This window comes from Ornithorhynchus anatinus, chromosome 7 (genome assembly GCF_004115215.2).
Source record: "Ornithorhynchus anatinus isolate Pmale09 chromosome 7, mOrnAna1.pri.v4, whole genome shotgun sequence".
NCBI lineage: Eukaryota > Metazoa > Chordata > Mammalia > Monotremata > Ornithorhynchidae > Ornithorhynchus > Ornithorhynchus anatinus.
This window is the reverse complement of record NC_041734.1, coordinates 76,701,158-76,728,663: the sequence shown is the minus strand read 5'-3', so window position 1 is coordinate 76,728,663 and position 27,506 is coordinate 76,701,158. Positions and strand designations below refer to the sequence as shown.

Sequence of the window (27,506 nt, the reverse complement as noted above, 5' to 3'; positions counted from 1 at the left end):
CTCAGTAAATATCATAGATGATGATGGACTCAGATGAGAGCAGAAAGAATCCAATACCTTGTGGTCAGGTTTGAACACAATCCTCAAATTAAGGGGCTTCCAGGTGTAGTAGGTAAGTTATAGTGTTATTTGTTATAATAATCATAGTAATGATGGTATTTGTTAAGCGCTTACTATGTGCCAAAAACTCTTTATTGCACTGGAATAGATACAAGGTAATCAGGTTGTCCCACATGGGACTCACAGTCTTAATCCCCATTTTACCGATGAGGAAACTGAAGCATAGAGAAGTGAAGTAATATGTCCAGAGTCACACAGCAGACAAGTGTCGGAGACAGGATTAGAACCCATGTCCTTTGACTCCCAAGTCCGGGCTCTTGCCAGTAGGCCATGCTGTCTGTCAGTACTCTGGGAAGTTGTATAGCATGAACCTCGTTATGGGCTTCGAATGCATCTGTTAATTCTGTTGTATTGAAGATACAAGTGCTTAGAACAGTAGTTATTAGGACAGTACAGTACTAAGTACTTAGCACTTAGTGCACATAGTAAGTGCTCAGTAGGTGTGATTGATTGATTGTTGAAAAGATCAGTGAGTTCAATAAGAGTCTTGTCAGCTGTGTGACTGTAGGCAAGTCACTTAACTTCTCTGTGCCTCAGTTACCTCATCTGTAAAATGGGGATTAACTGTGAGCCTCACATGGGACAACCTGATGACCCTGTATCTACCCCAGCGCTTAGAACAGTGCTCTGCACATAGTAAGCGCTTAACAAATACCAACATTATTATTATTATGAATGAATGAATGAATGAATGAATGAATGGTGGCAATTGTAGGGAGGGGGCAAGGAGGGCCAGGAACAAGTAACAGTAGAAAGGAAAGGTAAATGGCTCAGTCCTAACCGTAAGGTGCTCTAACCCTCAGTCAGCCAAGTAGTAGGATGTCCTGAGTGCTCACTGTGTGCGGAGCATCATACTAAACGTTTGGGACAGGACAGTTTCATCCCTCCGAATAAGTGTCCAAAAAAGGACATTTTAAAAAGGGAGTAGAGGCTACGTTCTTCCTGGGCCAGATCGGTCTAGCCCAGTGTTCCAGCCCTGACAGAGGCAACAGGAAGCTTGGAGGAAGAGGGTGGTGATTCCTTGCTTTTTTTCCGACTGCATGATTAGTTAGGGATGAACCTTCTCCCAGCTTGAATTCTTTAGCAGCCTCTCATAATCAGGTAAGGGTCTCATCCTTCATCCAAATCCTATACCAGGCCTTGGTAATCAAACATCTGGACTATTGGAAATAGCTCGGAAATAATATGAGGACATGAGCTGAGGCCTATCTGAGAAGAATTCAATCCATATGCTCAGTAGTTTAATCTCTCCCTCTTCAAAGCCTTATTGAAGGCACATCTCCTCCAAGAGTCCTTCCCTGACTAAGCCTTCTTTTCCTTTTCTTGAACTTCCTTCTACGCCACTCCCAGACCCATAGCACTTATGTTTCTACGCCACTCCCAGACCCATAGCACTTATGTGTGTGTCTGTAATTTATTTATTCATATGTATGACTGTCTCCCCCTTTAGACAGGAAACTCGATATGGGCAGGGAATGTTTTTGTTTTATTGTTCTATTGTACTCTCCCACGTGCTTAGTACAGTGCTCTGCACATAAGTAAGTGCTCAATAAATACAATTCACTGACTGTAGTATAGTCTCTTATGTGCTCTCTCTAGTGCTGAAGAAATGTGCGTGTGGACATATGACATTGCCTCTGTTTATGACTTCTCCCTTTTATCTCTAATCAGTTTTCTGGTTTTGTTGTTTTTAATTTTGAGTCCTGCTAAAGCAAATGCAATGGTCCTCTTTTGTTTCTTTTTAGGTCCACCTCATTCACTTCACCGGGATGAGACCATAGTCATCGCCTTGGCTTCAGTCTCCGTCCTGGCTGTCTTGATTGCCGCCCTGTTCTTCGGATACAGGATGCTGGCAGGTAAAACTTGAGTTTCCTTTCTCTTGTTATGGGAACACTTTCCCTGTCTTTTTTTGGAGTTAATAATAATAATAATAATAATAATAATAATGGTATCTGTTAAGCACTTACTATGTGCCAGGTAATTTTGTACTAAGCACTTGGGTGGATACAAGCTAATCAAGCTGGACACAGACCCCTGTCCCATATGGGGCTCCCTGTTTTAATCCCCATTTTACAGATGAGGCCCAGAGAAGTGAACTGACATGCCTAAGGTCACCCAGCAGACAAGGGGCGGGGCCCGGATTAGAACCCAGGTCCTCTGACTCCCCGGCTTGGGCGCTTTCCACTGGGCCACGCTGCTTCCCCTGGTTTAATAGGCAGTTTCTGTTCTGAATCCCTCCAGGGGACCGTAAGCAAGGGCTGCACAGTATGAACATGATGGAGGCCGCCACCTCGGAGCCCTCTCTAGACCTGGATAACCTGAAGCTGTTGGAGGTAAGGCCCACGTGGCCGTTGCTGCTTGGACTCTTCAGTACAATCTTCTGGGTGGGGAATGTGTCTGCTAGATTGTAGTAATAAAAAAAAATAATAATTGTGGTATTTGCTGAGCGCTTACTATGTGCCAGGCATTGTCCTTAGCGCAGGGGTAGATACAAGATAACCGGGTTGAACACAGTCCCTGTTCCACCTAGGGCTCACAGTTTTAATCCCCATTTTACAGATGAGGGAACTGAGGCACAGAGAACTGAAGCGACTTGCCTATGCTCACACAGCAGTCATGGGGCAGAGCCGGGATTAGAACTCAGGTTCTTCTGACTACCAGGCCCGGTCTCTATCCACTGAGCCACGCTGCTTTCACACAGATAGTCTGTGTTTAAATACAGTGAGGTGGCTCAGTTTCAATGGGCCGAGGTGCACCCCATTTGGTAGACTGTCTGCAAAGGAGAAATGAGGGCAGAGAGTGAATGCAGCCCCTTGAAAGAGATAAGATAGGAATGGAAGAAGTGAGGTGGTTGCTTCTGGAGAGGACAGGGGAATCCAGAGAAATTTCTTTTTGGTAGAGGGGAGAATCCGTCACCCAGAAAACCAAAGGGCTAGCCCCAGAGGCTGGGAAAATGTTGAACAAAGGAGTTAAAATAGGGAGAATCAATTAAACAATGACATTTATTGAGTGCTGACTATACTACATGCTTGGGAGAGAACAGTACAAGAGTTTGTAGACACATTCTCTGCCCACAAGGAACTTACAGTGCAGCTGGGGGAAAAAGACATTAATGTGAATGAATTGGCTATGTAAATAAGGGCTGTGGAGTTGAGAGTGGGGTGAATATCAGGTACTTAAAGGGTACGGATCCAAGCGTATTGGCGACGCGGAATGGAGAGGGAGTAGGGGAAGAGGGGCCTTAGTCGGGAAAAGCCGTGTGGAGGAGGTATGATTTTAATTAGGCTATGAAGGTAGGGAGAGTGATTTTCCGTCAGGTATGAAGGAGGGAAGGAGTTCCAGGCCAGAGGCAGGACGTGGGCGAGGGGTCGACCGTGAGAGTGACGAGGTGGAGGTACAGGGAGTAGGTTGGCATTAGAGGAACCAAGTGTGCGGGCAGGGTTGTCGTGGGAAATCAACAAGTTGAGGTTGGAGGGGCCAAGTTGATTGAGTGCTTTAAAGTCAGCGATAAGAATATTAAAGTCTCCCAAGCCCTTAGTACAGTAGAGTAAGCACCCAATAAGTAGGATCGATTGATGTATAGTTCTATCTATGTTTCCATCCACCCCTCAGGATGGGTGTCAGGCATCCGGGAAAACAGACGATTCTGTCATCGTGTACCGTATCTGACTTAAACGCCCTGATGTCTTTACACTTTTCCCAGTTGATTGGTCGGGGCCGATACGGAGCGGTTTATAAAGGTTCCTTGGATGAGCGTCCAGTGGCCGTCAAGGTCTTTTCCTTCGCTAACCGTCAGAACTTCATCAATGAAAGGAACATCTACAGAGTTCCCCTGATGGACCACGACAACATCGCTCGCTTCATTGTTGGGGACGAGAGATTCACGTCGGATGCCCGCATGGAGTATTTGTTGGTCATGGAATACTATCCCAATGTAAGTACTTTCTTGTGGGCAGGGAATGGGTCTACCGACTTGGATATATTGTACTCTTCCAAGCACACGGCACTCAAGAGAGTACCACTGACTGATAAAGAAATGGACCAAATTCACTGACATGGAATTTTGAAAGTTCCCCCAGTTTATATTTATGTTTCCTAGCCCTTTAAATAAAGGAAAACTTTCTGGCTGCACAGAGTAGACAGTTTCTTGGTGAGAATGATAATGACAATGATGATGGTATTTCATTCAATCGTATTTATTGAGCGCTTATTTATTGAGCTCCTTCAGGAGGCCTTCCCAGATTGAGCTTGCCCTTTTCCCTCTGCTCTCCCTCTACCCCCGCCTTCACCTCCCCTCAGCTAAACCCTCTTTTCCCCCCTTTCCCTCTGCTCCTCCCCCTTTCCCTTCCCCTCCACACTGTGCTCATCTGCTCATTTGTATATATTTTTTATTACCCTATTTATTTTGTTAATGAGATGTACATCACCTTGATTCTATTTATTGCTATTGTTTTTGTCTGTCTCTCTCCCCCGATGAGACTGTGAGCCTGTCAGTGGGCAGGTACTGTCTCTATCTGTTGCCAATTTGTACATTCCAAGTGCTTAGTACAGTGCTCTGCATATAGTAAGCGCTCAATAAATATTGAAAGAAAATGATGTGCAGAGCACTGTACTAAGCACTTGAGAAATACAATTCGGCAACAAATAGAGACAGTCCCTGCCTACAACGGGCTCACAGTCTAGAAGAGGGGAGACAGACATCAAAACAAGTAAACAGGCATCAGTAGCATCATTATAAACAGGTAGAATTATAGATATGTATGCATCATTAATAAAAATAAATAAAATTTATTCATTCATTCAATAGTATTTATTGAGCGCTTACTATGTGCAGAGCACTGGACTAAGCGCTTGGAATGAACAAGTAGGCAACAGATAGAGACGGTCCCTGCCCTTTGATGGGCTTACAGTCTAATTGGGGGAGACAGACAGACAAGAACAATGGCAAAAAATAGAGTCGAGGGGAAGAACATCGCGTAAAAACAATGGCGACTAAATAGAATCGAGGCGATGTACATTTCATTAACAAAATAAATAGGGTGATGAAAATATATACAGTCGAGCGGACGAGTACAGTGCCAAGGGAATGGGAAGGGAGAGGGGGAGGAGCAGAGGGAGATGGGGGAAAAGAGGGTTAAGCTGCGGAGAGGTGAAGGGGGGGCGGTAAAGGGAGTAGAGGGAGAAGGGGAGCTCAGTCTGGGAAGGCCTCTCGGAGGAGGTGAGTTTTAAGTAGGGTTTTGAAGAGGGGAAGAGAATCAGTTTGGCGGAGGTGAGGAGGGAGGGCGTTCCAGGACCGCGGGAGGACATGGCCAAGGGGTCGACGGCGGGATAGGCGAGACCAGAGGACAGTGAGGAGGTGGGCGGCAGAGGAGTGGAGCGTGCGGGGTGGGCAGTGGAAAGAGAGAAGGGAGGAGAGGTAGGAAGGGGCTAGGAAGGGGCCAGGTGATGTAGAGCCTTGAAGCCTAGAGTGAGGAGTTTTTATTTGGAGCAGAGGTCGATAGGCAGCCACTGGAGGTGTTTAAGAAGGGGAGTGACAGGCCCAGAACGTTTCTGCAGGAAGATGAGCCGGGCAGCGGAGTGAAGAATAGACCGGAGCAGGGCGAGAGAGGAGGAGGGGAGATCAGAGAGAAGGCTGACACAGTAGTCTAGCCGGGATATAACGAGAGCCCGTAGCGGTAAGGTAGCCGTTTGGGTGGAGAGGAAAGGGCGGATCTTGGCGATATCGTAAAGGTGAGACCGGCAGGTCTCGGTGACAGATAGGATGCGTGGGGTAAACGAGAGAGACGAGTCAAGGATGACACCGAGATCGCGGGCCCGAGAGACGGGAAAGACGGTCGTGCCATCCATGGTGATAGGGAAGTCCGGGAGAGGACCGGGCTCGGGAGGGAAGATGAGGAGCTCGGTCTCGCTCACGTTGAGTTTTAGGTGGCGGGCCGACATCCAGGTGGAGACGTCCCGGAGGCGGGAGGAGATGCGAGCCCGAAGGGAGGGGGAGAGGACAGGGGCGGAGATGTAGATCTGCGTGTCATCCGCGTAGAGATGGTAGTCGAAGCCGTGAGAGCGGATGAGTTCACCGAGGGAGTGAGTGTAAATGGAGAACGGAAGAGGGCCGAGAACTGACCCTCGAGGAACTCCAACGGTTAAAGGACGGGAGGGGGAGGAGGCGCCGGCGAAGGAGACCGAGAATGACCGGCCAGAGAGATGAGACGAGAACCGGGAGAGGACGGAGTCCGTGAAGCCGAGGTGAGATAAGGTATGGAGGAGGAGGGGATGGTCGACGGTGTCAAAGGCAGCAGAGAGGTCGAGGAGGATCAGAATGGAGTAGGAGCCATTGGATCTGGCAAGAAGGAGGTCACAGGTGACCTTAGAGAGAGCAGTCTTGGTAGAGTGGAGGGGACGGAAGCCAGATTGGAGGGGGTCCAGGAGAGAATGGGAGTTAAGGAATTCTTAAATATGTACATATATACACAAGTGCTGCAGGGCAGGGGGAGGTGTAGAGCAAAGGGAGCGAGTCGGGGCGATGGGGAGGGGTGGGGGAGCAGAGGAGAAGGGGGGCTTAGTCTGGGAAGGCCTCCTGGAGGAGGTGAGGTATTTGATAAGCGCTTATTATGTGCCAGGTGCTAAACAAAGCACTGGGGTAGGTACAAGGTCATCAGGTTGGACATAGTTCCTGTCCCTCACAGGGCTCACAGTCTAAGTGGGAGGGAGAATGGGTATCATCGAACCCTCATTTTACCAGTGAGGAAACTGAGGCACAGAGAAGTTATTACATGCCCCCAAGTCACACAGCAGGAAGGTGGCTGAGTCAGGAATAGAACCAGGGACCTCTGATAACCAGATCTGTGCTCTTCCCATATCGTAGTATCCTCATTGTCAGACGTGATTCAGAAGGACCTGGGTTCCATTCCTGGCATCGCCACTTGTCTGCTTTGTGCCCTTGGGCAAGTCACTTCACTTCTCTGGGCCTCCATTACCTCATCTGTAAAATGGAGATGAAGACTGCGAGCCCCAAATGGGACAGGGACTGTGTCCAACCCGATTTCCTTGTACTTACCCTAGTGCTTAGTACAATGCCTGGCACATAATAAACATTTAACAAATACCACAATTGTTATTATTATGTGATAGTGGAAGTGTATGCACAATGGTGTTTGTATACTTGCGTGTCCCTATTCAGGGCTCTGTACATCCAGATTTAATTCACTAGTTAAACCAAAAAGAACCACCTTCAGGTCAGGTCCAGTACTCTTTGTGGGCTGATTTGGTTTAATTGTTTGTTTACCCACTTGACTTTTGTTTGATCTTTTATTCTCAGTGCCTAGCTCCTTCCCAATTCAATATATGCTACCTGTTTGTCAATATTGATTCTTTTTCACTTTGTCACTTCAAGTAAATAAGAGTGTGATATCTATGTGCAGTGTTTGTGAATGGTAGATGTTAACATAAATAAAATATTTTTGATGTTTTATGGCATGTTAAAACTGGCTATAGAAATTTCATTTTTGAAAGTTCAAATTACTAAAAATGATGTCCGTTGAGTTTTTATTCATTTGAATGATTTGGACATATTTGTTTTTCTTCTCATCCCAACATGTGTTAAGGTTAAAAAAGTATGCTCACACACATCATTTTATTTTCTGTTTGTTGAGTAATAGTATGAAGCATTTCCAGCTAAACTTTTGTAAAAGGTTTATCTGAGTAGCCAAAATATTTCCATTATTTCATATTCACGATAGATGAAAGAGCCTCTCGACCCACCCAAGTGTATATAAATATTTATCTGTAAGCAGCTTTTTTGTCCTATGTTACAAGATTTTGCAAACCAATCCAAGAAACTGTAGATTTTGGTGTGTGAATTCTGGAAACTATTTTTAAAAAGCTGCTTTTTCTCCTTATAGTCTTCATTTTATTTCCTATGATTAGGAAGAGTGTGTTTTGTCTGTGGATCAGCTCTTCTGGGAAAGCATTTCTCTTATTCCTTATATTTCTAAATGCACTGAGTTCTGTAGCACTTGTTTTTATTATTCTTTTTGTACCGATCCCTATGAGGGGATTAAGGAACGTTCTTCCCATTAAGCGCCCGTGTCTGGATACACCGCCATGATGGAAAAAGCCGTTTGGCATGAGCTTACGGCATGAGTACTATTTTGAGTTTTCTGAAACGGGAACTTCTACAGGACCACAGTCTCCTCCTCATTATAGTAGGACAGACTTGTCCATCTAACGTAAGCGGCCAGTTCCCTGGAACAAAAAGTGCACCAACCATTTGCAGTAGGGAAAAGAGCCAACTGTTCCATGTTCATCTACTCAGTGATTTCAGAAATGCTGTAATAGAATCGAGAGACATTTGCCCCTTCCCTAATCCTTGGGTTTCTATCACCTTTTTAAATTGGCTCTCTCGCCCTCATTCTTCTGGCTGACTTGTCTATTTCCTGAAGAAAGTCTCTAAGGAGAAAGATCATTTTACTTTGAGAGATCTTTCCTGGCTTTTTGAAACGCTCCCTCCTAAGTGTCTTCAAATACAGTTTAAAAGTTAGAAAACCAGACTTGGGAAATTTTGAACTTTGCCAACCATGTAGAGATTAATTGGCTTCCCCTTTTCCATAGATGAAACTGAATTTCTTTGGTTTTCTTCTGTCCCCAGGGATCTTTGTGCAAGTATCTGAGTCTCCACACAAGTGACTGGGTAAGCTCTTGCCGTTTAGCCCATTCAGTGACCCGAGGCCTGGCCTACCTTCACACAGAATTACCACGAGGAGGTAAGATTGGCACCGACAAGGCTTCTGGAAAAAAGAGCTGGGCATGCTGTTGGTTTGTAGGAAATATACTGTGTATAGGCCCATAGCAAGACTGTAAGCTCATTGTGAGCAGGGAATAGGTTGGTTATATTGTACTCTCCCAAGTGCTTAGTACAGTGCTCTGCACCCAATAAGTCTTCAATAAATACAATCGACTGTCTGACTGAAGGCATATCTCCTCCAAGAAGCCTTCCCTGACTGAGCCCTCCTTTCCTCTTCTCCTACTCCCTTCTGCATCTCCCTGACCTGCTCCCTTTATTCGTCCCCCCTCCCAGGCCCACAGCACTTTATGTAAATATCTGTACATTTTATTTATATTAATCTGTCTCCCCCTCCAGACTGTAAACTTGTTGTGGGCAGCAGTGTATGTGTGATATTGTTATATTGTACTCTCCCAAGGGCTTAGTACTGTGTTTTGCACAGAGTAAGCACTCAATGAGTCTGATTGACTGACTGACTGATAGGCATTCTACAAAGCTCTGGGGGAGAGTCACGTTAGTCAGGTTAGACACAGTCTTAATCCCCATTTTAGTGAAGTAACTGAGGCCCAGAGAATAATAATAATAATAATGGTATCTATAAAGTGCTTACTATGTGCCAAGCACTGTTCTAAGCACTGGAAGAGGCAGGGAGGTCAGCAAAGAGGTTGATCCAGTAATCAAGGTGGGATAATCAAGGTGGGATTGGAGAAGCGCTTGGATCGGTGTAGTTGCAGTTGGAATGGAGGGGAAGATTTTAGCAAAGCTGTGAAGGTTGAACTGACAAGGTTTGGCAACAGATTGAATATGTGGGTTGAATGAGAGAGATGAGCCGAGAATGAAGCCAAAATTATGGGCTTGTGAGACAGGGAGGATGGTGGTGCTGTCTACAGTGACGGGAAAGTCCAGGGAGGATTAAATTTTAGAGCAGTATTCATGGACCCCTCCTTGAGCTCCTCAGTTGGCTATAGTATACTCTGATTTCTAGCCTTCTTCAAATTCATTAGTATGGTTTTTTGTGTGCTTATGTGAAATCAGAGGCAAAAAAAAAAACCAAACAGTACCCATGATGGAATAACAGAATTACACAATGCTACTGTGTCTTAGCAACTGATTCGTAAAAACGCTGAAGGAGCTGACTCATTTTAAAGGGATCAGATGAATATAATATGCCTGTTTTTGCAGTACAAATGTATTTTTCCGGACAAAGCGTCTCTTCACTCATGGGATTTTTTTTCCACAAACGTGGAAGGGTAAAGTCACATTTTCTGTTTTACTCCAGTTTCCTTTTCATATTTCAAACGGTCCTTGCTACCGGATCAAGCAACATCAGTGCAACCGACCGTTCCTTTTTCCCTTCCATCTAGTATGGCTCCAGCAGTGCTTTACTAGAGAAAGTTTGGGGTTATACAATAAAAATGTGCAGAGCTCTCTAAAAGGCACCAAGGTTCCCTGCCTGCAGAAGTGCCACCTGTTTGAAATCAAGAGAGGAAATACTACAACCGCCAAAAGAGATTATGAGTGACATGTTTGTATTTGAGGATGCCCTGGAAATGCTGCAAGCAGAGAAGGGATTTTCTAGACATCTGACAGGGAGTAGAATTTTTGAAATGAATAATATAGTAATGGTATTTGTTAAGCGCTTACTATGTGCCAAACCCAGTACTAAACTGAGGTGGATACAAGCCAATCGGGTTGGACACAGTCCCCGTCCAATGTGGGGCTCACGGTGTCAATCCCCATTTTACAGATGAGGGACCCGAGGCCCAGAGAAGTGAAGTGATTTGCCCAAGTTGATGGTGATGGTATTTGTTAAGTGCTTACTATGTGCCAGGCACCCTTCTAAGCACTAGGGTAATCAGGTTGTCCCACGTGGAGCTCACAGCCTCAATCCCCATTTACAGATGAGGTAACTGAGGCACGGAGAGGTTAAGTGATTGCCCAAGGTCACACAGCAGACAAGTGGCAGAGCCGGGATTGGAACCCACCTTCCCTGACTCCAAAGCCCATGCTCATGCCACCAGGCCTTACTGCTTCAAGCACTGCCTGTTCCTCCCCCTGACCCCCAACCCCCGACCCCCGCGGGATCCAGACCGCCCAACTCCTTTCCCATCTTATCCCTCTCTACTATGTCGCCTAGGCACTTGGTTCTGCACCCCATAACTCAGTCCCTCAATCAGTAGTATTTATTGAGCACTTACTAGGTGCAGAGCACTGCCTTAAATGCTTGGGAGAGGATAACCCAACAGAGTTGATAGACGCAACCCCTGGCCCACAGCACTTAGGTACATAGCCTTATAACCTGCCATTTCCCCTCTCTGTCTATTTGGAGAAGCAGCGTGGCTCAGTGGAAAGAGCCCAGGTTTGGGAGTCAGAGGTCATGGGTTCTAATCCCAGCTCCGCTACTTATCAGCTATGTAACTTTGGGCAAGTCACTTAACTTCTCTGTGACTCATTTATCTCATCTGTAAAATGGGGATTAAGACTGGGAGCCCCATGTGGAACAACCTGATTACCTTGTATCTACTCCAGCGCTTAGAACAGTGCTTGGCTCATAGTAAATGCTTAACAAATACTACAATTATTATTATTATTATTTGAATGTCTCTCTCCCCTTCCAGACTATAAATTCCTTGTGGGCAGAGATTGTATCTACCAAGTCTGTTGTGTTGTATTCTCTCAAGTGCTTAGGACAGAGATCTGTACACAGCAAGTGCTCAATAATCAATCAGTCATATTTACTGAGCACTTACTATGTGCAGAGCACTGTCCTAAGCACTTGGGAGAGTACGGTATAACAGAATCGGTAGACAGGTTCACTGCTCCCAATGAGCCTACAGACCAAAGTGGGGGACAGGTGTTAATATAAATAAAGAAATAAATTACGGATATGAACATAAGCCCTGTGGGGCTGAGGGAGGGGAGAATAAAAGGAGCAGGTCCAGGTGCAGTGGTGACGCAGAAAGGAGTGAGAGAAGAGATGAGGACTTACTCAGGGAAGGCCTCTAGAAGGAGGTGTGACTCCAGGAAAGTTAGTAAATATCGTTGATGAATTGATGTAGGTCTAAACTGATGCTCCAGAATTTATCGTCTTTGGTCTAAAGAACACTGGCTCACCTGGTTTTAAGGTTGGCCTCTGTGTATAATGGGAAGATAAGGATTAATGTGATTGAGAGGGTGTTCTTTTGACTTTCATATAGTAAAATCCCGAGGTTGAATCAAAATTATATTGCTCTGAATTCTACTAATGGTAACAGTCTTACTAAGGTTAATACATTCTGGTTTTTTTATTTAATAGTATTTGTAAAGCATTTACTATCTGACAGGCACTCTACTAAGAGCTGAGGTAGATACAAGCTAATCAGGTTGGACAGAGTCCTTGTCCCTCACAGTCTTAATCCCCATTTTACAGATGAGGGGACTGAGGCACAGAAAAATGAAGTGACTGGCCCAGGGTCACACAGTAGGCAAGCAGTGGAGCCGGGCTTAGGACCCAGGTCCTTCTGACTTCCAGGCCTGTGCTCTGTCCACTAGGCCTCACTGCTGCTTCTGTTGTATTTTCTCCAGTGCCTGGTTCAGCATTCTACACCCAGGGACTCATTAAATGCTCTCAGGAATCAATCAGTAGTATTTATTATCTACAGTGTGCAGAACCTTCCTACTAAAAGCAATAAAAGAAAAAGTCAGAGCCCTGTCCATAAGGAGCTTACAGTCTTTTTGGGGAGACAGGCAAAAATCAATCACAAATATGAGGAAGAAGGGCTCAAATAGGATAATCTGTCAATTTGTGCAGTGTGCAGCAAGAAATAGTGAGGGCCAGAGTGTGAAGCTGTGACCTAGGGAGAAGAAAAATTAATTGGGAAGGCCTCTTGGAGAAGATGGGATTTCAAGAAGGTTGTGAAGATGGGAAGAGCTGTAGTCGGGCAGATTTTAGGGCGGACGGTTGAGATCGAGGCACGCCGAGGAGTTGGGAGGAATGGAGAGTGCGAGCTGGAGTGTGGTGGGAGAAGAGAGTGGGGAATTGAGGGAAGCAGCTGAAGACTTGCATTAAAGCCACCAGCAAGGAGTTTCCGTTGGTTGCAAAGGGAACAGATAACCATTGACACTTTTGGAGGATTGGAGAGGTGTGTAAAGAAGGACATTTTACTGATGATAAATCAAGGGTTGACTGAAAAACACCTGACCTTTCAAATCCCCTCACTCTGCACAAACACACCATTTTTTCTTAATAGTATTTGCTGAGCGCTTACTGTGTGCCAGGCACTGTACTAAGCATGGACCACATCACCATTTGCATAATCATTCACTTAGGCCTGCATAAATTCAGAGTGTGTTCTCTACTCATTTCATCAAGCAAGACCAATTTATTGTTACTTTTCATTGCGTGGGTTATTTTTTCCACTCTGGGTTTCTCTTTTCTTGCTCTGGAAGAGCACTTTTGTGCTCAGGATCATCATCATCATCATCATCATCAGTGGTATTTATTGAGTGCTTACTGTGTGCAGAGTACTGTTCTAAGCGCTTGGGAGAGTACATACAACAGAATTGGTAAACCTATTCCCTACCCTCAACAAGCTCACCGTCTAGAGGACTCAAGAAGCTTCAGCCTGCTTGCTTATTAGCTTTAGCCAAAGAATAACTCCATGCACGTTAGTTGGTGGAGTTCTATACGTTATTTATAATGTAAATTATTTATTTGTAACAATATATGTCTCCCCCTAGAATGTAAGCTCATTATGGACAGGGAATATGTCCACCAACTCTATTGCATTGTATTCTCCCACGTGCTTAGTACAGTGCTCTGTACATAGATTGATTCTAGCAAGTAGGAAGAATTATAAATTAATAATTATCAGATTGGGGAACTTGGTGATCTCAAACTTTTTGTGTGGCAATACATAGAGAAGGAAGAAATCAAACACGAACCGTTTTTTGCCCGCCTCACTATCTGTTAACACAACCTCTTTGCCGGGGTGCTTTGCCGGGGAGCTGGCTTGGTTTGTTCAAGCATATTAATACAAATTTGCATGTGTCAAACAGATCATTACAAACCTGCAATTTCCCACCGAGACTTAAACAGCCGGAACGTCCTCGTGAAGAACGACGGAGCCTGTGTTATCAGTGACTTTGGGCTGTCCATGAGGTTAACCGGCAATAGACTCGTGCGTCCGGGGGAGGAGGACAACGCAGCCATAAGCGAGGTGAGCGGGTCTCAGAATCACCCAGCGTGAGCCCTGGACCTGGAAGGGACCGGCATAAAGAATCCCTAAACCATCCCTGACCTACCCTCCGATCCCTTCCCACTTTTCACCTCCCCCTCTAGGTTGTAAGCTTATTGTGGGAAGGGAATGTATCTGTTTACTGTTATATCGTACTCTCCTTAGCGCTTAGTACAGTGCTCTGCACAAAGTAAGTGCTCAATAAATATGATTGTATGAATGAATTAATTAATTAATATCCCCTTTTTGGCAGAGGAGGAGGTAGTCGAGTCCATGTTCTGGTCCTTAAATATCTCCTCTTGTTTAAAGGAAAGCAAAAATAAATTGTATATGGTGTCTAGAGCACTGTGAGGGAACCAGTTTGGGGGACTCTTACGTGCACTAAAACATAGACCGGAACAGGGTCAAAAGGGAGGATCTGTGACTACTTTAAAAATCGAGGTGAGTGTCTGTGTCGGGCTTTGAGAAAGCTCCCCAAGGTGCACCTCTCAGGGGAGGCTACAGAAGTGATCCCCTCTACATCTCCTGGAGGAAGAAGTTGAAGGACAAGGAACTATATGGGGTTGGTTCTGTTAAACTCTGGGGTGAAGAGCCGGAGTCCAGCGATGGGCGAAATGGGATGGTGCTGAGCCGCCTGAGGGTGGGGAAATGCTGAAGAACCCAATCTCATTAAGTGGGATTTATTGGGCTCTTACCGTGTGCAGGGCGCTGTACTTACGCTACAGCAGTCATTAGACGCGTTCCCTGCCCACAAGAAGTATGGAATCGAAGAAGAGTGATTATCCCTTGAATTTATGTCATCTTTCCCAGTAAGCCCATTTGGTTTCTCCTCAAAGCAACCGGTTGAGTTAGAGAAGGCAGACGGAAAACCGGAAGCCGAGGATGGTTCAGTGAGTCGCCCGAGGTCGCCCCTCAAATGAGGGAGGGGACGAGACCCCGGCTTCTTGGCTTCCAGCTCCCCCGTTCCTCCCCGCCCTCCCCCATGTCCCCTACGGCTTTGATTTCTGACTCGGACTCTGGACCTACCCGCTACAGGTCGGCACGATTCGCTACATGGCTCCAGAAGTGCTGGAAGGGGCCGTGAACCTACGAGACTGTGAGTCGGCTCTGAAGCAAGTGGACATGTACGCCCTCGGCCTCATCTACTGGGAGATATTTATGAGATGCACCGACCTCTTCCCAGGTAAGCACCAAAATCTTGGGGAAGTGGAATCTGCAGTAATGGAGAAGATCTTTGGTCTTTGTTCAGAATCGCTAGCTCGTTGCCACCTAGTGTCCTGAAATGCTGATGACTTTTGGCTAGAAATCCCAGGAAGGACATTTCCCCCGGAGTTAGAGATCCTCACTGGGCACCAGTTGGCTCCCAAGGGCTGCCATATTGGAAATGTATCGTACCTCCTCCTCTAAGCCTTCCCCGACTGATTTCCGGCACGTACGAACTTATTTATTTAGAGAAACCGTGCGGTCTAGTACAGAGAGCACAGGCCTGGGAGTCAGAAGAACTGGGTTCTGATCCTGGCTCTGCCACATATCTGCTGGGTGACCTTGGGCAAGTCACTTTACTTCTCTGTGCCTCAGTTACCTCACTGGTAAAATGGGGATTAAGAGTGGGAGCCCCAAGTGGGACAGGGACTCTGTCCAACGCGATTGTAACTTGTATCTACCCCAGCACTTAGAACTGTTTTGTTTTGCTGTCTGTCTCTCCCTTTTAGACTATGAGCCCGTTGTTGGGCAGGGATTGTTTCTATCTGTTGCCGAATTGTACATTCCAAGCACTTAGTCCAGTGCTTTGCACACAGTAAATGCTCAATAAATACGGTTGAATGAATGAATGAACTGTGCTTGATTTAACAAGTACCATAATTATTATTACTATAATTTCCAGCACAGACGAACGTATTTACACCGTGCTTAGGGCTCGCATGTCTCTGCGTGCTCACGTACTTATTTTCACCCTTCAAGTAATAAACACTTCGATTTTCCTCTCCCCTGTTAGAATGTGAGCTCCTTTTGGGCAGGGAACAAGTCACTCCTTCAGGTACTTCCCAAGCCCCCCATTCAGTGCACCCCAGCAAGTGTGTTCTCCATAAGTTCAACTACAATTACAACAGTTTATTTTGACCTCACTGGGTGAAGAGCGCTGTACTAAATGCTTGTGACAGTAAAATACAACAGATTTGGTCAGTGTGATCCCTGCTCAGAGGCCTGTTCTGCCAAAGCTTCTACCTTAAAATCTCGTCCAACCTCTGCCAGGATACTTGGATTTGAAACTTAAAATAATAATAATGTTGGTATTTGTTAAATGCTTACTATGTGCAGAGCACTGTTCTAAGCGCTGGGGGAGATACAGGGTAATCAGGTTGTCCCACGTGAGGCTCACAGTTAATCCCCATTTTACAGATGAGATAACTGAGGCACAAAGAAGTTGTGACTCGCCCAAAGTCACACAGCTGACAAGTGGCAGAGCCTGGATTCGAACCCATGACCTCTGACTCCGAAGCCCGGGCTCTTTCCACTGAGCCATGCTGCTGCTTTATTTGGGCAGCTCTCGCATGCTACTTCTGTCCAAGCTGATTATCATTTACCTACCCCAGCACTTAGAACAGTGCCTGACACATAGTAAGCATTGAACAGATATCATAAAAAAGAGTATTAATTGAGCCCCTATTGGGTCCTGAGCACTGCACTGTTGAGGAAACTGTAAGATCTTTATGGGCAGGGAATATGTCTATCAACTGAGTTATATTTTCTATAATAACAATAATTGTGGTGTTTGTTAAGTGCTTACTGTATGCCAAGCACTGTTCTAAGGGCCGGGGTAGATACGAGGTAATCAAGTTGTCCCTCGTGGGGCTCACAGTCTTAATCCCCATTTTACAGGTGAGTAACTGAGTCACAGAGACGTTAAGTGGCTTGCCCAGCATCACACAACAGACAAGAGACAGAGCCGGGATTAGAACCCACGTCCTCTGACCCACAAGCTTGTGCTCTTTCCACTGAGCCACTCTGCTTTCTCTCCCAAGCTCTTAGGACAGTGCTCTGCACAAGATAAGAGCTCAATAACTTCCGTTGATAATGATTGGCAGTCTACTCCCAAATGTTGAGATATTGCAAAACACTGAATTTTACCCTGTGAGATGTACTGGACCACCTAAAATGAATTGAATAACCACCTACCCTACTAGCTGTGGGAGACTTTGGCCCCCTCCTGTAATGGATGTACCAAGACTGAATGAAACCCAGTGAGAAACCATGTGACCTGGTGGATAGAGCCAGGCGTGGAGTCAGAAGGACCTGGGTTCTAATTCTGGCTCCGCCACTTGTCTGCTGTGTGACCTTGGACAGGTCACTTCCCTTCTCTGCGCCTCAGTTACCTCATCTGTAAAGAGAGGATAAAAAATATGGGCCCCTTGGGAGTCACAGATTGTGTTCAACCTGATTGTCTTGTAGTTACCCCAGCGCTTAGGACAGTGCCTGGCACATAGTAAGCACTTAACAAAATACCATTAAAAAAATATTCAATCGGTTGGTGGGGGCGGCAGCAGGTAAGAGAGGAAGGGTCAAAGAGAGCAAAGTTGAAGGAAAGAGGTTGGAGAGAAGCATGGGAGGAGCCTCTAATCCCTGGAATCTTAAAAATGCAGGAGAGACTGGGAAGTATTATAGAGTCTTAGTTCTAGTACTTTTTCACTCCTTTTTTCGTGCACATTTGGTCTTCTGATCAACTCGACAACTTATATTTTGGGGCTAAGGAAGCCCCTACCCTTCCACCTCCCCCATCCCTTTAGGCTTTAGGGAAATTTTAGGTTTTAAGCTTGTTATGAGCAGGAATTAAGTCTACCAACTCCATTATTTTGTACTCTCCTGATCACTTAGTACAGTACTCTGCACACATTGAGTGCTCAATAAATAGGATTGATTTTAATCTGATCCCTTCCTCAAGCGATAAGTATGCATCAGAGGTATGTCAGTCGAACAGTGGTATTTATAGAGTGCTTATGCTGTAATAAGTCCTTGGGAGAGTATAACAGAGTTGGTAGACACGTTCCCTGCCCACAGTGAGCTTTCAGATATGTCTTCACTCCTCTTAAATCTACTGTTTAGAGCAAAATTAAGTAATATTCAAAAATGCTGCATCATCTTGTGCAGGGCATTGTACTTCGCAGCATGTTTTCAGATTGATTGGGTAGTCCGGCTTCAAGCAGTCGTCCTTGTCAGCCATGCAGGTCCGCGGCCTTATTTTCACTTTGAGCACCCTGGGGATGAACCTGTGGTGGGAACGTCCAGGGGCAGGACAGGAGTCATCCCTGGAGTCGGAGACCCAAGCCAGCAGCCAGAGAGCCTCAGGGGTGCTTTTGGAGATGGCATGTCAACCATTGATTGATTAATTGATTGACGTAATTATACCTCTAATGTATAGTTATTGCCTGAGGAAGGGATTATATTAAAATCCATCAGTCATATTTATTGAGCACATACTGTGTGCAGAGCACTGTAATAAGTAATAATGATAATGATAATTGGGTATTTGTTAAGTGTTTATTATGTGCCAGGCACTCTACTAAGCACTGAGTGGATACAAGCAAATCGGGTTGGACACAGTCCTTATCCCACATAGGGCTCACAGTCATGATCCCCATTTTACATATGAGGTAACTGAGGCATAGAGAAGTGAAATGTCTTGCCCAAGTGCACGCAGCAGACAAGAAGTGCTTGGGAGAGTACAAAATTACAGAGTTGGGAGAGACATTCCCAAAGAGACCTGAAGTGGAAGGTTCTGGCACAGGGAGGAGACTTTCAGACACAGATCAGGGAGCTGTTTCCCCTCCGCCCCTCCTCCCAATTCATGCTTGGGTCTTTTCCTGGAGCGGAAGCCAGCCAGCAAAGGGAGGATTTGGAAAATCCACTTCGGGAAGAGCTTATGGGAAAAGGCCCAGACAGCGTGTGACCACCCAGTTCTCTCCCAATCTTGCCCGGGGTGGGAGAGAGCCCAACTTTTCCCCGACCCCGGAGCCCCACCTCCTGGCCCCCGAAAAAGTGCGAGTACATTTTGCTGACCCGCTGCCCTCCGTCTGTCTCTGACAACTTGCCCTGTCCCGAGATTTTTTCTGGATTAAAAATCTCCCCTTTCCAACAGGTGAGTCCGTGCCAGAGTACCAGATGGCTTTCCAGACAGAAGTCGGAAACCATCCCACTTTCGAAGACATGCAGGTCCTAGTGTCTCGGGAAAAGCAACGACCCAAATTCCCAGAAGCCTGGAAAGAAAACAGCCTGGTGAGTTACGGTAAAAATGAAAAAAAAAAGAGTTGGCTTGAGCTGACAAGAAAGGCTGCAATAGCAAAAGGTTGAAATGTGGTAAATTTCCATAGTGTAAAGTTTATCTTTTAACTGGGTTCTTTGTGTTCAGAATTGAAAGTGATCCAAAATAGTCCATCACCCCTGTGTTTTAATCATCCAATTGAGGGCTTGCACTTACCAGATGAGAGGTATTTTATTCTGGCTGTCACCCTCGGAGAGGCTTAACGGCATCACGGGGACCTAATTAATATCTTCTGTTAAGCCTCCGAATAGAAGTTTTCTTCCTGATTGTACCTTGCCAGTGAACTGCCAGCTAGGAGGTGGCTTGTTGGAAGCTAAAACTGCAGCCCTCTCACCTGTCCAATGGAAATCCAGCTGTCAACAGTTCCTCCTTACCTCCCGGGAGAGTAGAAGCTCCCTGTAGGCAGGGAACACCTCTCTTCTTTTGGCTCAGTGGAAAGAACCCAGGCCTAGGGGCCAGAAGACCTGGGTTCTGATCCCCGTTCTGCTACTTGCCTGCTTTGTGACTTTGAGGATTCAGTAACTGTTCTCCTTCCTGCTTAGACTGTGAGTCCCGTGAGGCACAGGGACTGTGTCCAACCTGATTATCTTGCATCTGCCTCAGCGCTTAATACAATGTTTGGGACAGAGAACGAGTAAGCACTTACAGTTGTAATTATAATTTTTATTATTATCAGTCCTGTTTACTGAGCACTTACTGTGTGCAGAGCACCTTACTAAGCACTTGGGAGAATACAAGAGAATTAGCCGACACATCCCCTGCCCATAACGAGCTTACAGTCTAGAGGATCACTTCCAAGTGTTTAGTACAGTGCACTGCACTCAGTGAATTCTCAAAACAAAACTGGAGAAAGCACATTCTATCTGTTGTTCTCCCTGGAATTTTCCTTCTTATCCTGTTTGTCCTCTCGCTCTCTTCCCCCTCCTGCCCTTCACCCCCTCAAAGGGAATGGTTTGGCTGCCAAGGTCCTGTTTATGTGGTGTTACAACAGGAGTTGGCTGGCAAGTTCATTATTAGTATCATTATTATTATTTGTCATTATTATTGTTGTTGTCATTAGCATTACATTTGTTAAGCACTTACTATGCGCCAAACACTGCAGTAAGCACTGAAGTAAACTCAAATGAGCAGGTCCGACAGTCCCTGTCCCACTTGGGGCTCACAGAGTAAGTAGGGAGGATTGGTTTTGAATCCCCATTTTACACAAGAGGAAACTGAGGCCCAGAGAAGCAAAATGACTTGCCCAGAGTCACACAGCAGGTAACTGGCAGTGCCGGGATTTGTCACAAGTTTTTCCAGGCGCTTATTATATCCTGGCTTGATTACTGTATCATCTACCACCCAGGTCTCGCTGCTTCCTCCAGTCTTCCCCCCAGCTTTAATTTTCTCCACTGCCCAGATGATTTTTCTCAAACATTGCTCCACACACATCTCCCCACCCCGACTCCACTCCTCCCAAACCTCCCACTGTCACCCATTCTTGACCGCATCGAGGAGCAACTTCTCACCACTGCCTCCAAGCCATTCTGTCAGTGCTTTGTTTTTTTGGTACTTCTTAATCTTTTACTCTGTGGCAAGGCCCTCTAGTAAGCATGGGATAGTCGGTTGGACAGAGTCCCTGACCCACATAGGGCTCACAGTCCAAGTCGGAAGGAGGATTGATTTTCCTTTTTACAGGTGAGATAGCTGAGGCAGAGAAGTGATTTGCCCGAGGTCACCCGGCAGAGAAGTGTTCTCACTTATTTTTCCAACCCCTTTTCCCACTACATCCCAGCTCACACTCTTCCATCCTCTCAAGCAACCTACTCATTGTGCCTTGTTCTTACTCCGCACCCCTTCTCCGATCCTTTGCTCCCACCCTTCCTCCTGCCCCAGGTTCTTCCCTCCCCTTGAAATCTGCCCATCCAACAGCTCTTTCTCCTTCAAGCCCTTCTGAAACCCCATCTCCTCCAGGAGGTCTTTCCTGATCAACGGTTCTTCCCCGCAGGACGTAACTCCCGCCTCACCCGCCCCCTCGCCAACTCAGCTGTCCTGCACCAGTGTCCCCACAGCCCTTGGGCCTTGGGCCAGTCACTTCACTTTTGTGCCTCAGTTACACCATCTGTAAAATGGGGATGAAGACTGTGAGCCCCATGTGCGACACCTTGTATCTACCCCAGCACTTAGAAGCCTTCTTGACACATAGTAAGCGCCTGACAAATACCTTCAACATCACCACTCCTGTAGATACCGCCTTATATAGCCTATTATTTAAGGTTTTACTCTGCCACCCATCCGTTGCTCCTCCCTCTTCTCTCTGCACGTAACCGTGGATCTCTCTCCCCCGATAGCCACTCTGCTCCCTGCACGTGGAGAGCACGTCTTTCTCCTCTCCGAAGCCCGGACCCTTGGGCTCCGCCCACGAGGCGGACTCCGCGCACACCTGTGGCTAATTGTGGTTTCGGTTACAGGCCGTGCGGTCCCTCAAAGAGACGATCGAAGACTGCTGGGATCAGGATGCCGAGGCAAGACTGACAGCACAGTGCGCGGAGGAGCGGATGGCCGAGCTCATGATGATTTGGGAGAGGAACAAGTCCGTGAGCCCCACCGTCAATCCCATGGCTACCGCGTTGCAGAATGAGCGGTAAGAAGCGTCCGAATCAATCAATCGGTCGTATTCATTGAGCATACTGTGTGCAAAGCTCTGTACTGAGCGCTTGGGAGAGGACAGTATAATGCGGGCCTGGACGACTCTGACGGGATTCAGGCCCCAGGGTGGGGGTCAGGACTGGGGCAGAGCGAGGGCTTTAGGGTCTTCAGAAATGTGAGCCAGCTTGAATTAGTATTTGGGTGTTGTTTGGAAATGTCTGACTGGAATCATTGTGTGGTATTGGTTAAATGTTTCCTAAGTGTCGAGCACTGTTCTGAGCACCAAGGTAGATAGATACGAGGTAATCAGGTGAGATACAGTCTCTGGCCCACATGGAGCTCAGATTCCAAGTATGATTTAATCCCCAAATTGTAGATGAAGAAACTGAGCCATGGAGAAGTGAAGTTGACTTGTTCAAGGTCACACAGCAGGCATGCGGTGGAGCTGGGATACGACCCAGGTCCTCGGACTCCCAGGTCCAGGCTCTTTCCGCTAGGCCACGCTGCTCCTGATTTTCTTAGGAGAGTGGCCGATTATTAGGAGACCAAAGCCCAAATCATCGTAGGGGAGCCAGAGGTGGTTTCGTGCAACAAAACATCCGTCCTTGGAGTTTTTCAAAACATCCTTATCATGATGAAGGTAGTGGTAACTTCCAACAAAACAAGATGCTTAAAATGTTTCCATTCATTCATTCATGCAGTCGTATTTATTGAGCCCGTACTGTGTGCCAAGCACTGTACTAAGCGCTCTGGAGAGTACACTACAACAACAGACACATTCCCTGCCCACAGTGATCTCACAGTCTAGAGGGGACCGTGAAATATATTTGCGACAGCAATCCAGGAAAGGTTAGTGGGAGGTTTGAGTTTATCCACATTTTACTTGGGTGAAATCAGGTCAGTTGCCCAAGCTCAGCCAGCTCGAGTAGGGAAATCCTGGGACTTCCCTGGTTTTCTGAAGAGACCGAAATCTGGCGAGGGTTTGGACCCTTCAGAGCCAGCCATCCTTCGTCCCCAGCCGCCCTTCCCTGCCCCTCTCGTTCAGGGGTTCCGTATACTGCCATTTAAACTTGGTCATCGCAGTCTGCGTTTAGCGGTAACTATCGATGCGGAGGAGGCGCCAGTAGCCAACATGGTGAACTGACCCATATTGTTGTAAGGAATGAATTTTTTATGGTGCTTGCTAAGTTTCTAAGCGCTGGGGGAGGTACGAGTTAATCAGGTCAGACACATTCCTTGTCCCAAACAGGGCTCACACTCTTGGTAGGAGGGAGGATAAGTATTGAATCCCCATTTGACAATTGAGGAAACCGAGGCCCAAGATCATCCAAACTGCAAGCGGTAGAGTCGGGGTTAGAACCTAAGTCTCCGATTTCCAAGCCCGCATTTTTTCCACCGGGTCCCGCCGCTTCCCAGTTCCTGATCACTTTGTCGGGATCTTCCTAGAAACGCGCCGGGCGCTATTTGCGGCGTTCTCCAAAGGGCTCCGTTGCCCAGACTCCGAGCCGCTAGACGTGTAAGGCCCCGACTGCCACAGACCCAGATTTCTCAGCGTGCCTTTCTGTCTTTCTTTAAGGAACCTGTCGCACAGCAGGCGGGTCCCTAAGATCGGCCCTTACCCAGACTACTCATCTTCCTCCTACATAGAAGACTCGATCCACCACAACGACAGCCTGGTGAAGAACCTGTCCTCGGAGCAGTCCACCTCCGGTACGCCGCCGACTGCCGGGGAGAAGAATCGAAACTCCATCAACTACGAACGGCAGCAGGCGCAGGCCCGGATCCCCAGCCCGGAGACGAGCGTCACCAGCCTGTCCACCAACACCACCGCCACCAACACCACGGGCCTCACCCCCAGCACGGGCATGACGACCATCTCGGAGCTGCCCTCCTCCGAGGAGAGCCACCCCCGGGCCGCCCCCGGGGCCCCGCCCGCGGGCCCGACTCCGGTCTGCCTGCAGCTGACGGAGGAGGACCTGGAGACCAATAAACTGGACCCGAAAGAAGTGGACAAGAACCTGAAGGAGAGCTCCGACGAGAACCTCATGGAGCACTCGCTGAAGCAGTTCAGCGGGCCCGACCCCCTGAGCAGCACCAGCTCCAGTCTGCTCTACCCGCTCATCAAGCTGGCGGTCGAGGCCACGGGGCAGCAGGACTTCCCGTCGGCCGGAAACGGGCCGACGCCGCTCGTTCCCGACGTCCCCTCGGCCCAGGTGTACCCTCTGCCCAAGCAGCAGAATCTCCCCAAGAGGCCCACCAGCCTGCCCCTGAACCCCAAAAACTCCACCAAGGAGCCGCGCCTGAAGTTCGGCAGCAAGCACAAGTCGAACCTGAAGCAGGTGGAGACGGGAGTGGCCAAGATGAACACCATCAACGCCGCGGAGCCCCACGTGGTGACGGTCACCGTGAACGGGGTGGCCGGCAGGACCCACGGCGCCCATTCGCACGCGGCGCCGGCCCCCTACGCCAACGGGGCGGTGCCCGCCGGCCAGACGGGCAATTCGGTGGCCCACCGGGCCCAGGACCTGCTGCAGAACCAGTTCGGCGGCGAGGACGGTCGGCTGAATATCAACTCCAGCCCCGACGAGCACGAGCCCCTGCTGAGACGAGAGCAGCAGGCCGGCCACGACGAAGGGGTCCTGGACCGCCTGGTGGACAGGAGAGAGAGGCCTTCGGACGGCGGCCGCACAAACTCCAATAACAACAACAGCAACCCGGCCTCCGGGCGAGAGGCCCTCGGCCTCGGCTCCCAGGGCCCGGCCGGAGGGCCCGGCCAGCCGCGGCCCAGGAGGGCCCCGAGGCCCAATTCGCTGGATCTGTCCGCCACACGAAGCCTGGGCGGAGACGGGGGGCACTGTAAGTGCGGGGAGGGGGGGCGTTGACCCTTTTGTTCTGTCCGTATCTGTCTGGTTTTTGCTCTGTGGTATTTGTTAAGCGCTTACTGTGTGCCCGGCACTAGGGTGGATTCGGACTCAACAGGTTGGCTGCAGTCCTCTCCCACATAGGGCTCACAGTCTCAATCCCCATTTTACAGAAGAGGGAACTGAGGCCCAGAAGAGTAGTAGTAATAATAATAATCGTGGTAATTGTTAAGCTAAGCGCTTACTACCTGCCAGGCCCTGTTCTAAGCACTGGGGTGGATACAAGCAAATCGGGTTGGACAGAGCCCCTGTTCCACATGGAGCTCATTGTCTTAATCTCCCTTTTACAGAGGAGGGAACTGAGGTCCAGTCAAGTGAAGGGACTTGCCCAAGGTCACACAGCAGGAAAGTGGCGGAGCCGGGATTAGAACCCACATCCTCCTGACTCCCAGGCCCGTGTCCTATTGACCGGGCCATACTGCTGAGGCCACTGTTTAGGATGAACAGAGTGCATGTTGGATAGTGGTAGTAAAATAAAATGAGACTCACCCCAAGAAGGAAGCTCATCACTCCTGAGCACAAGATGGGATGATTACTGACCATGAGTGGGTGTCACTGCCGACGAGCAGCGTTAACACGAAAGTTGAAAACCAGCGGCGGGGCCCAGCGGCCCCCTTAAGCAGGCCCTAGTTGTGGAGTTCGGGGAATCATCCAGCGGTGGGGGAATCCATCGATCGATCGGTGGTATTTATTGAACGCTTTCTGTGTGCACAGCACGGGGACAGTAGAGTACAACAGGTAGTCATGAACCCCATCCCCAGGGAACTGACTCGGTTAGGGAGAAGCTGAACAAACCCATGGTTTGCCTTCTGGGGAGATTCTAGGATTGAATTTCAGGCCTGGGAAAAAAAGCCATAAATTGGGTGCCGTAAATGTTGAACGGATTGCTTCGTGGAGGTATGAATTAACTTATCATTAGACCAAGCCTTCGGGCACCGTGAATGTGCAGCAGAGCCATTCGGAACCAGAAGCACACTCTTGGTTTCCTTGCATTATGGTCGTTTTCAAGAGCACAGATCTGCGACTCAGCGTGCTCAGTCTTGGATAGGCACCGTCCTCGTTCCGTCAGAGCTGTCGAACCCAGAGAGAAGCTTGGAAAAGACCTGGAGTCCCTCCTGGTAGCTAGTTCTGACAAGGAGAGTGGAAAAGGCCAAGGTTGTCTTCTCTGCCCAATCTTACGAAAGAACAGTTTTGAGTCTGCCTTTAGGACGATGTGCCTTTCGTGGATTTTGGAGCAAGCCAGACTTCGGTGAGAAGAGCAACCTCATCCTGTCCCATCTCGGTCCTCAGTTTTCTCCTCGGCGTTCCCGCCGGGCCCGTTAGTAAGAAACGGAAAGAGGGCCTACCAGCCGCCACCGACACCTCCATGGTGGCTCTGAAGATGATGCCTGTCTCTGCCCTCTCTACTCTCCTTCCCCGTTTCACCCATTCTGCCCTCCATCAGCTCTGCGGCAGTCTCGAGGCCCCCCAGGCCCCTTGAGCCAAGCCCACCCCTAGTCCTCCGTCTGCACGCTCCATTTCTGTGCTTGCCGTTGCACCCGGCATGACTTGAGCCATATCCTTAAGGCGTGGCTGTGCCAACACAATAAAACCAGAGGAGCTGGGCAGCTTTGCCAAGACAAAAGCCATAATAAAATGATGGTATATGCTAAGCGCTTACTATGTGTCAGGCACTGTTCTAAGCGCCGGGGTAGACAAAAGCTAATGAGGTTGGACACGGTCCATGTCCCATATGGGGCTCACAGTCTTAATCCCCCTTTTACAGATGAGATAAAGGAGGCACAGAGAAGTGAAATGACTTGCCCAAAGTCTCACAACAGACAAGTTAGAACCGAGGGCCTTCTGATTTCCAGGCCCGGGCTCCATCCGCTTGGCCACGCTGAGTTTGCCGAGCTGCTGGCACTTGAGATAGGATGGCAGTCTTCCAGCCCCACAGCGCAAAGAAAGAGGGCATAATCAAAGCAGGTGATCAGAAAATAAGGAGACATTAAGGTGACTGCTGCATTTTGTGGGTGTCCGGTTGGCCAAGACCTATCCGACTTGCACACCCACGTCTCTTTACTCCGAGGTTACTCCATGTCTCTTTGTAGAGTGAACCTCGCTGGGGTTAAGATCTTTTCATTCATTCATTCATTGTCATATTTATTGAGTGCTTACCGTGTGCAGAGCACTGTACTGAGCCCTTGGAATGTACAGTTCAGCTACAGAGACAATCCCTGCCCAACAACGGGCTCACAGTCTAAATGGGGAGACAGCAAAACAAAGAAAGTAGACAGGCATCAATACCATCAAAACAGATAAATAGAATCATAGATATAGACACATCATTAATAAAATGAATAGAGTAATTAATATGTACAAATATAAACAAGTGCTGCAGGGAGGGGAAGGGGGTAGAGCAGAGGAAGGGAGGAGGGGCAATGGAGAGGGATGGAGGGCGGAGGGAAAGGGAGGGCTCAATCTGGGAAGGCCTCCTGGAGGAGGTGAGCTCTCAGTAGGGCTTTGAAGAGGAGAAGAGAGTTTGG

The 27,506-nt window shown here is 47.9% G+C and overlaps 1 protein-coding gene across 2 annotated transcripts in view; it reads left to right on the top strand.

The window, feature by feature from the left end:
* The window catches only part of BMPR2 (bone morphogenetic protein receptor type 2), a 201,471-nt gene that overhangs the window by 164,627 nt on the left and 9,338 nt on the right, over window positions 1–27,506 (top strand). For both annotated transcript variants that reach the window (XM_039912594.1, XM_029069799.2), the window contains exons 4-12: window positions 1,866–1,976; window positions 2,362–2,453; window positions 3,824–4,054; window positions 8,765–8,879; window positions 13,937–14,097; window positions 15,151–15,298; window positions 19,250–19,386; window positions 21,883–22,055; window positions 23,637–24,916. In XM_039912594.1, coding sequence (XP_039768528.1) covers window positions 1,866–1,976; window positions 2,362–2,453; window positions 3,824–4,054; window positions 8,765–8,879; window positions 13,937–14,097; window positions 15,151–15,298; window positions 19,250–19,386; window positions 21,883–22,055; window positions 23,637–24,916 — 2,448 coding nt within the window. The remainder of the gene's footprint in view (window positions 1–1,865; window positions 1,977–2,361; window positions 2,454–3,823; window positions 4,055–8,764; window positions 8,880–13,936; window positions 14,098–15,150; window positions 15,299–19,249; window positions 19,387–21,882; window positions 22,056–23,636; window positions 24,917–27,506) is intronic.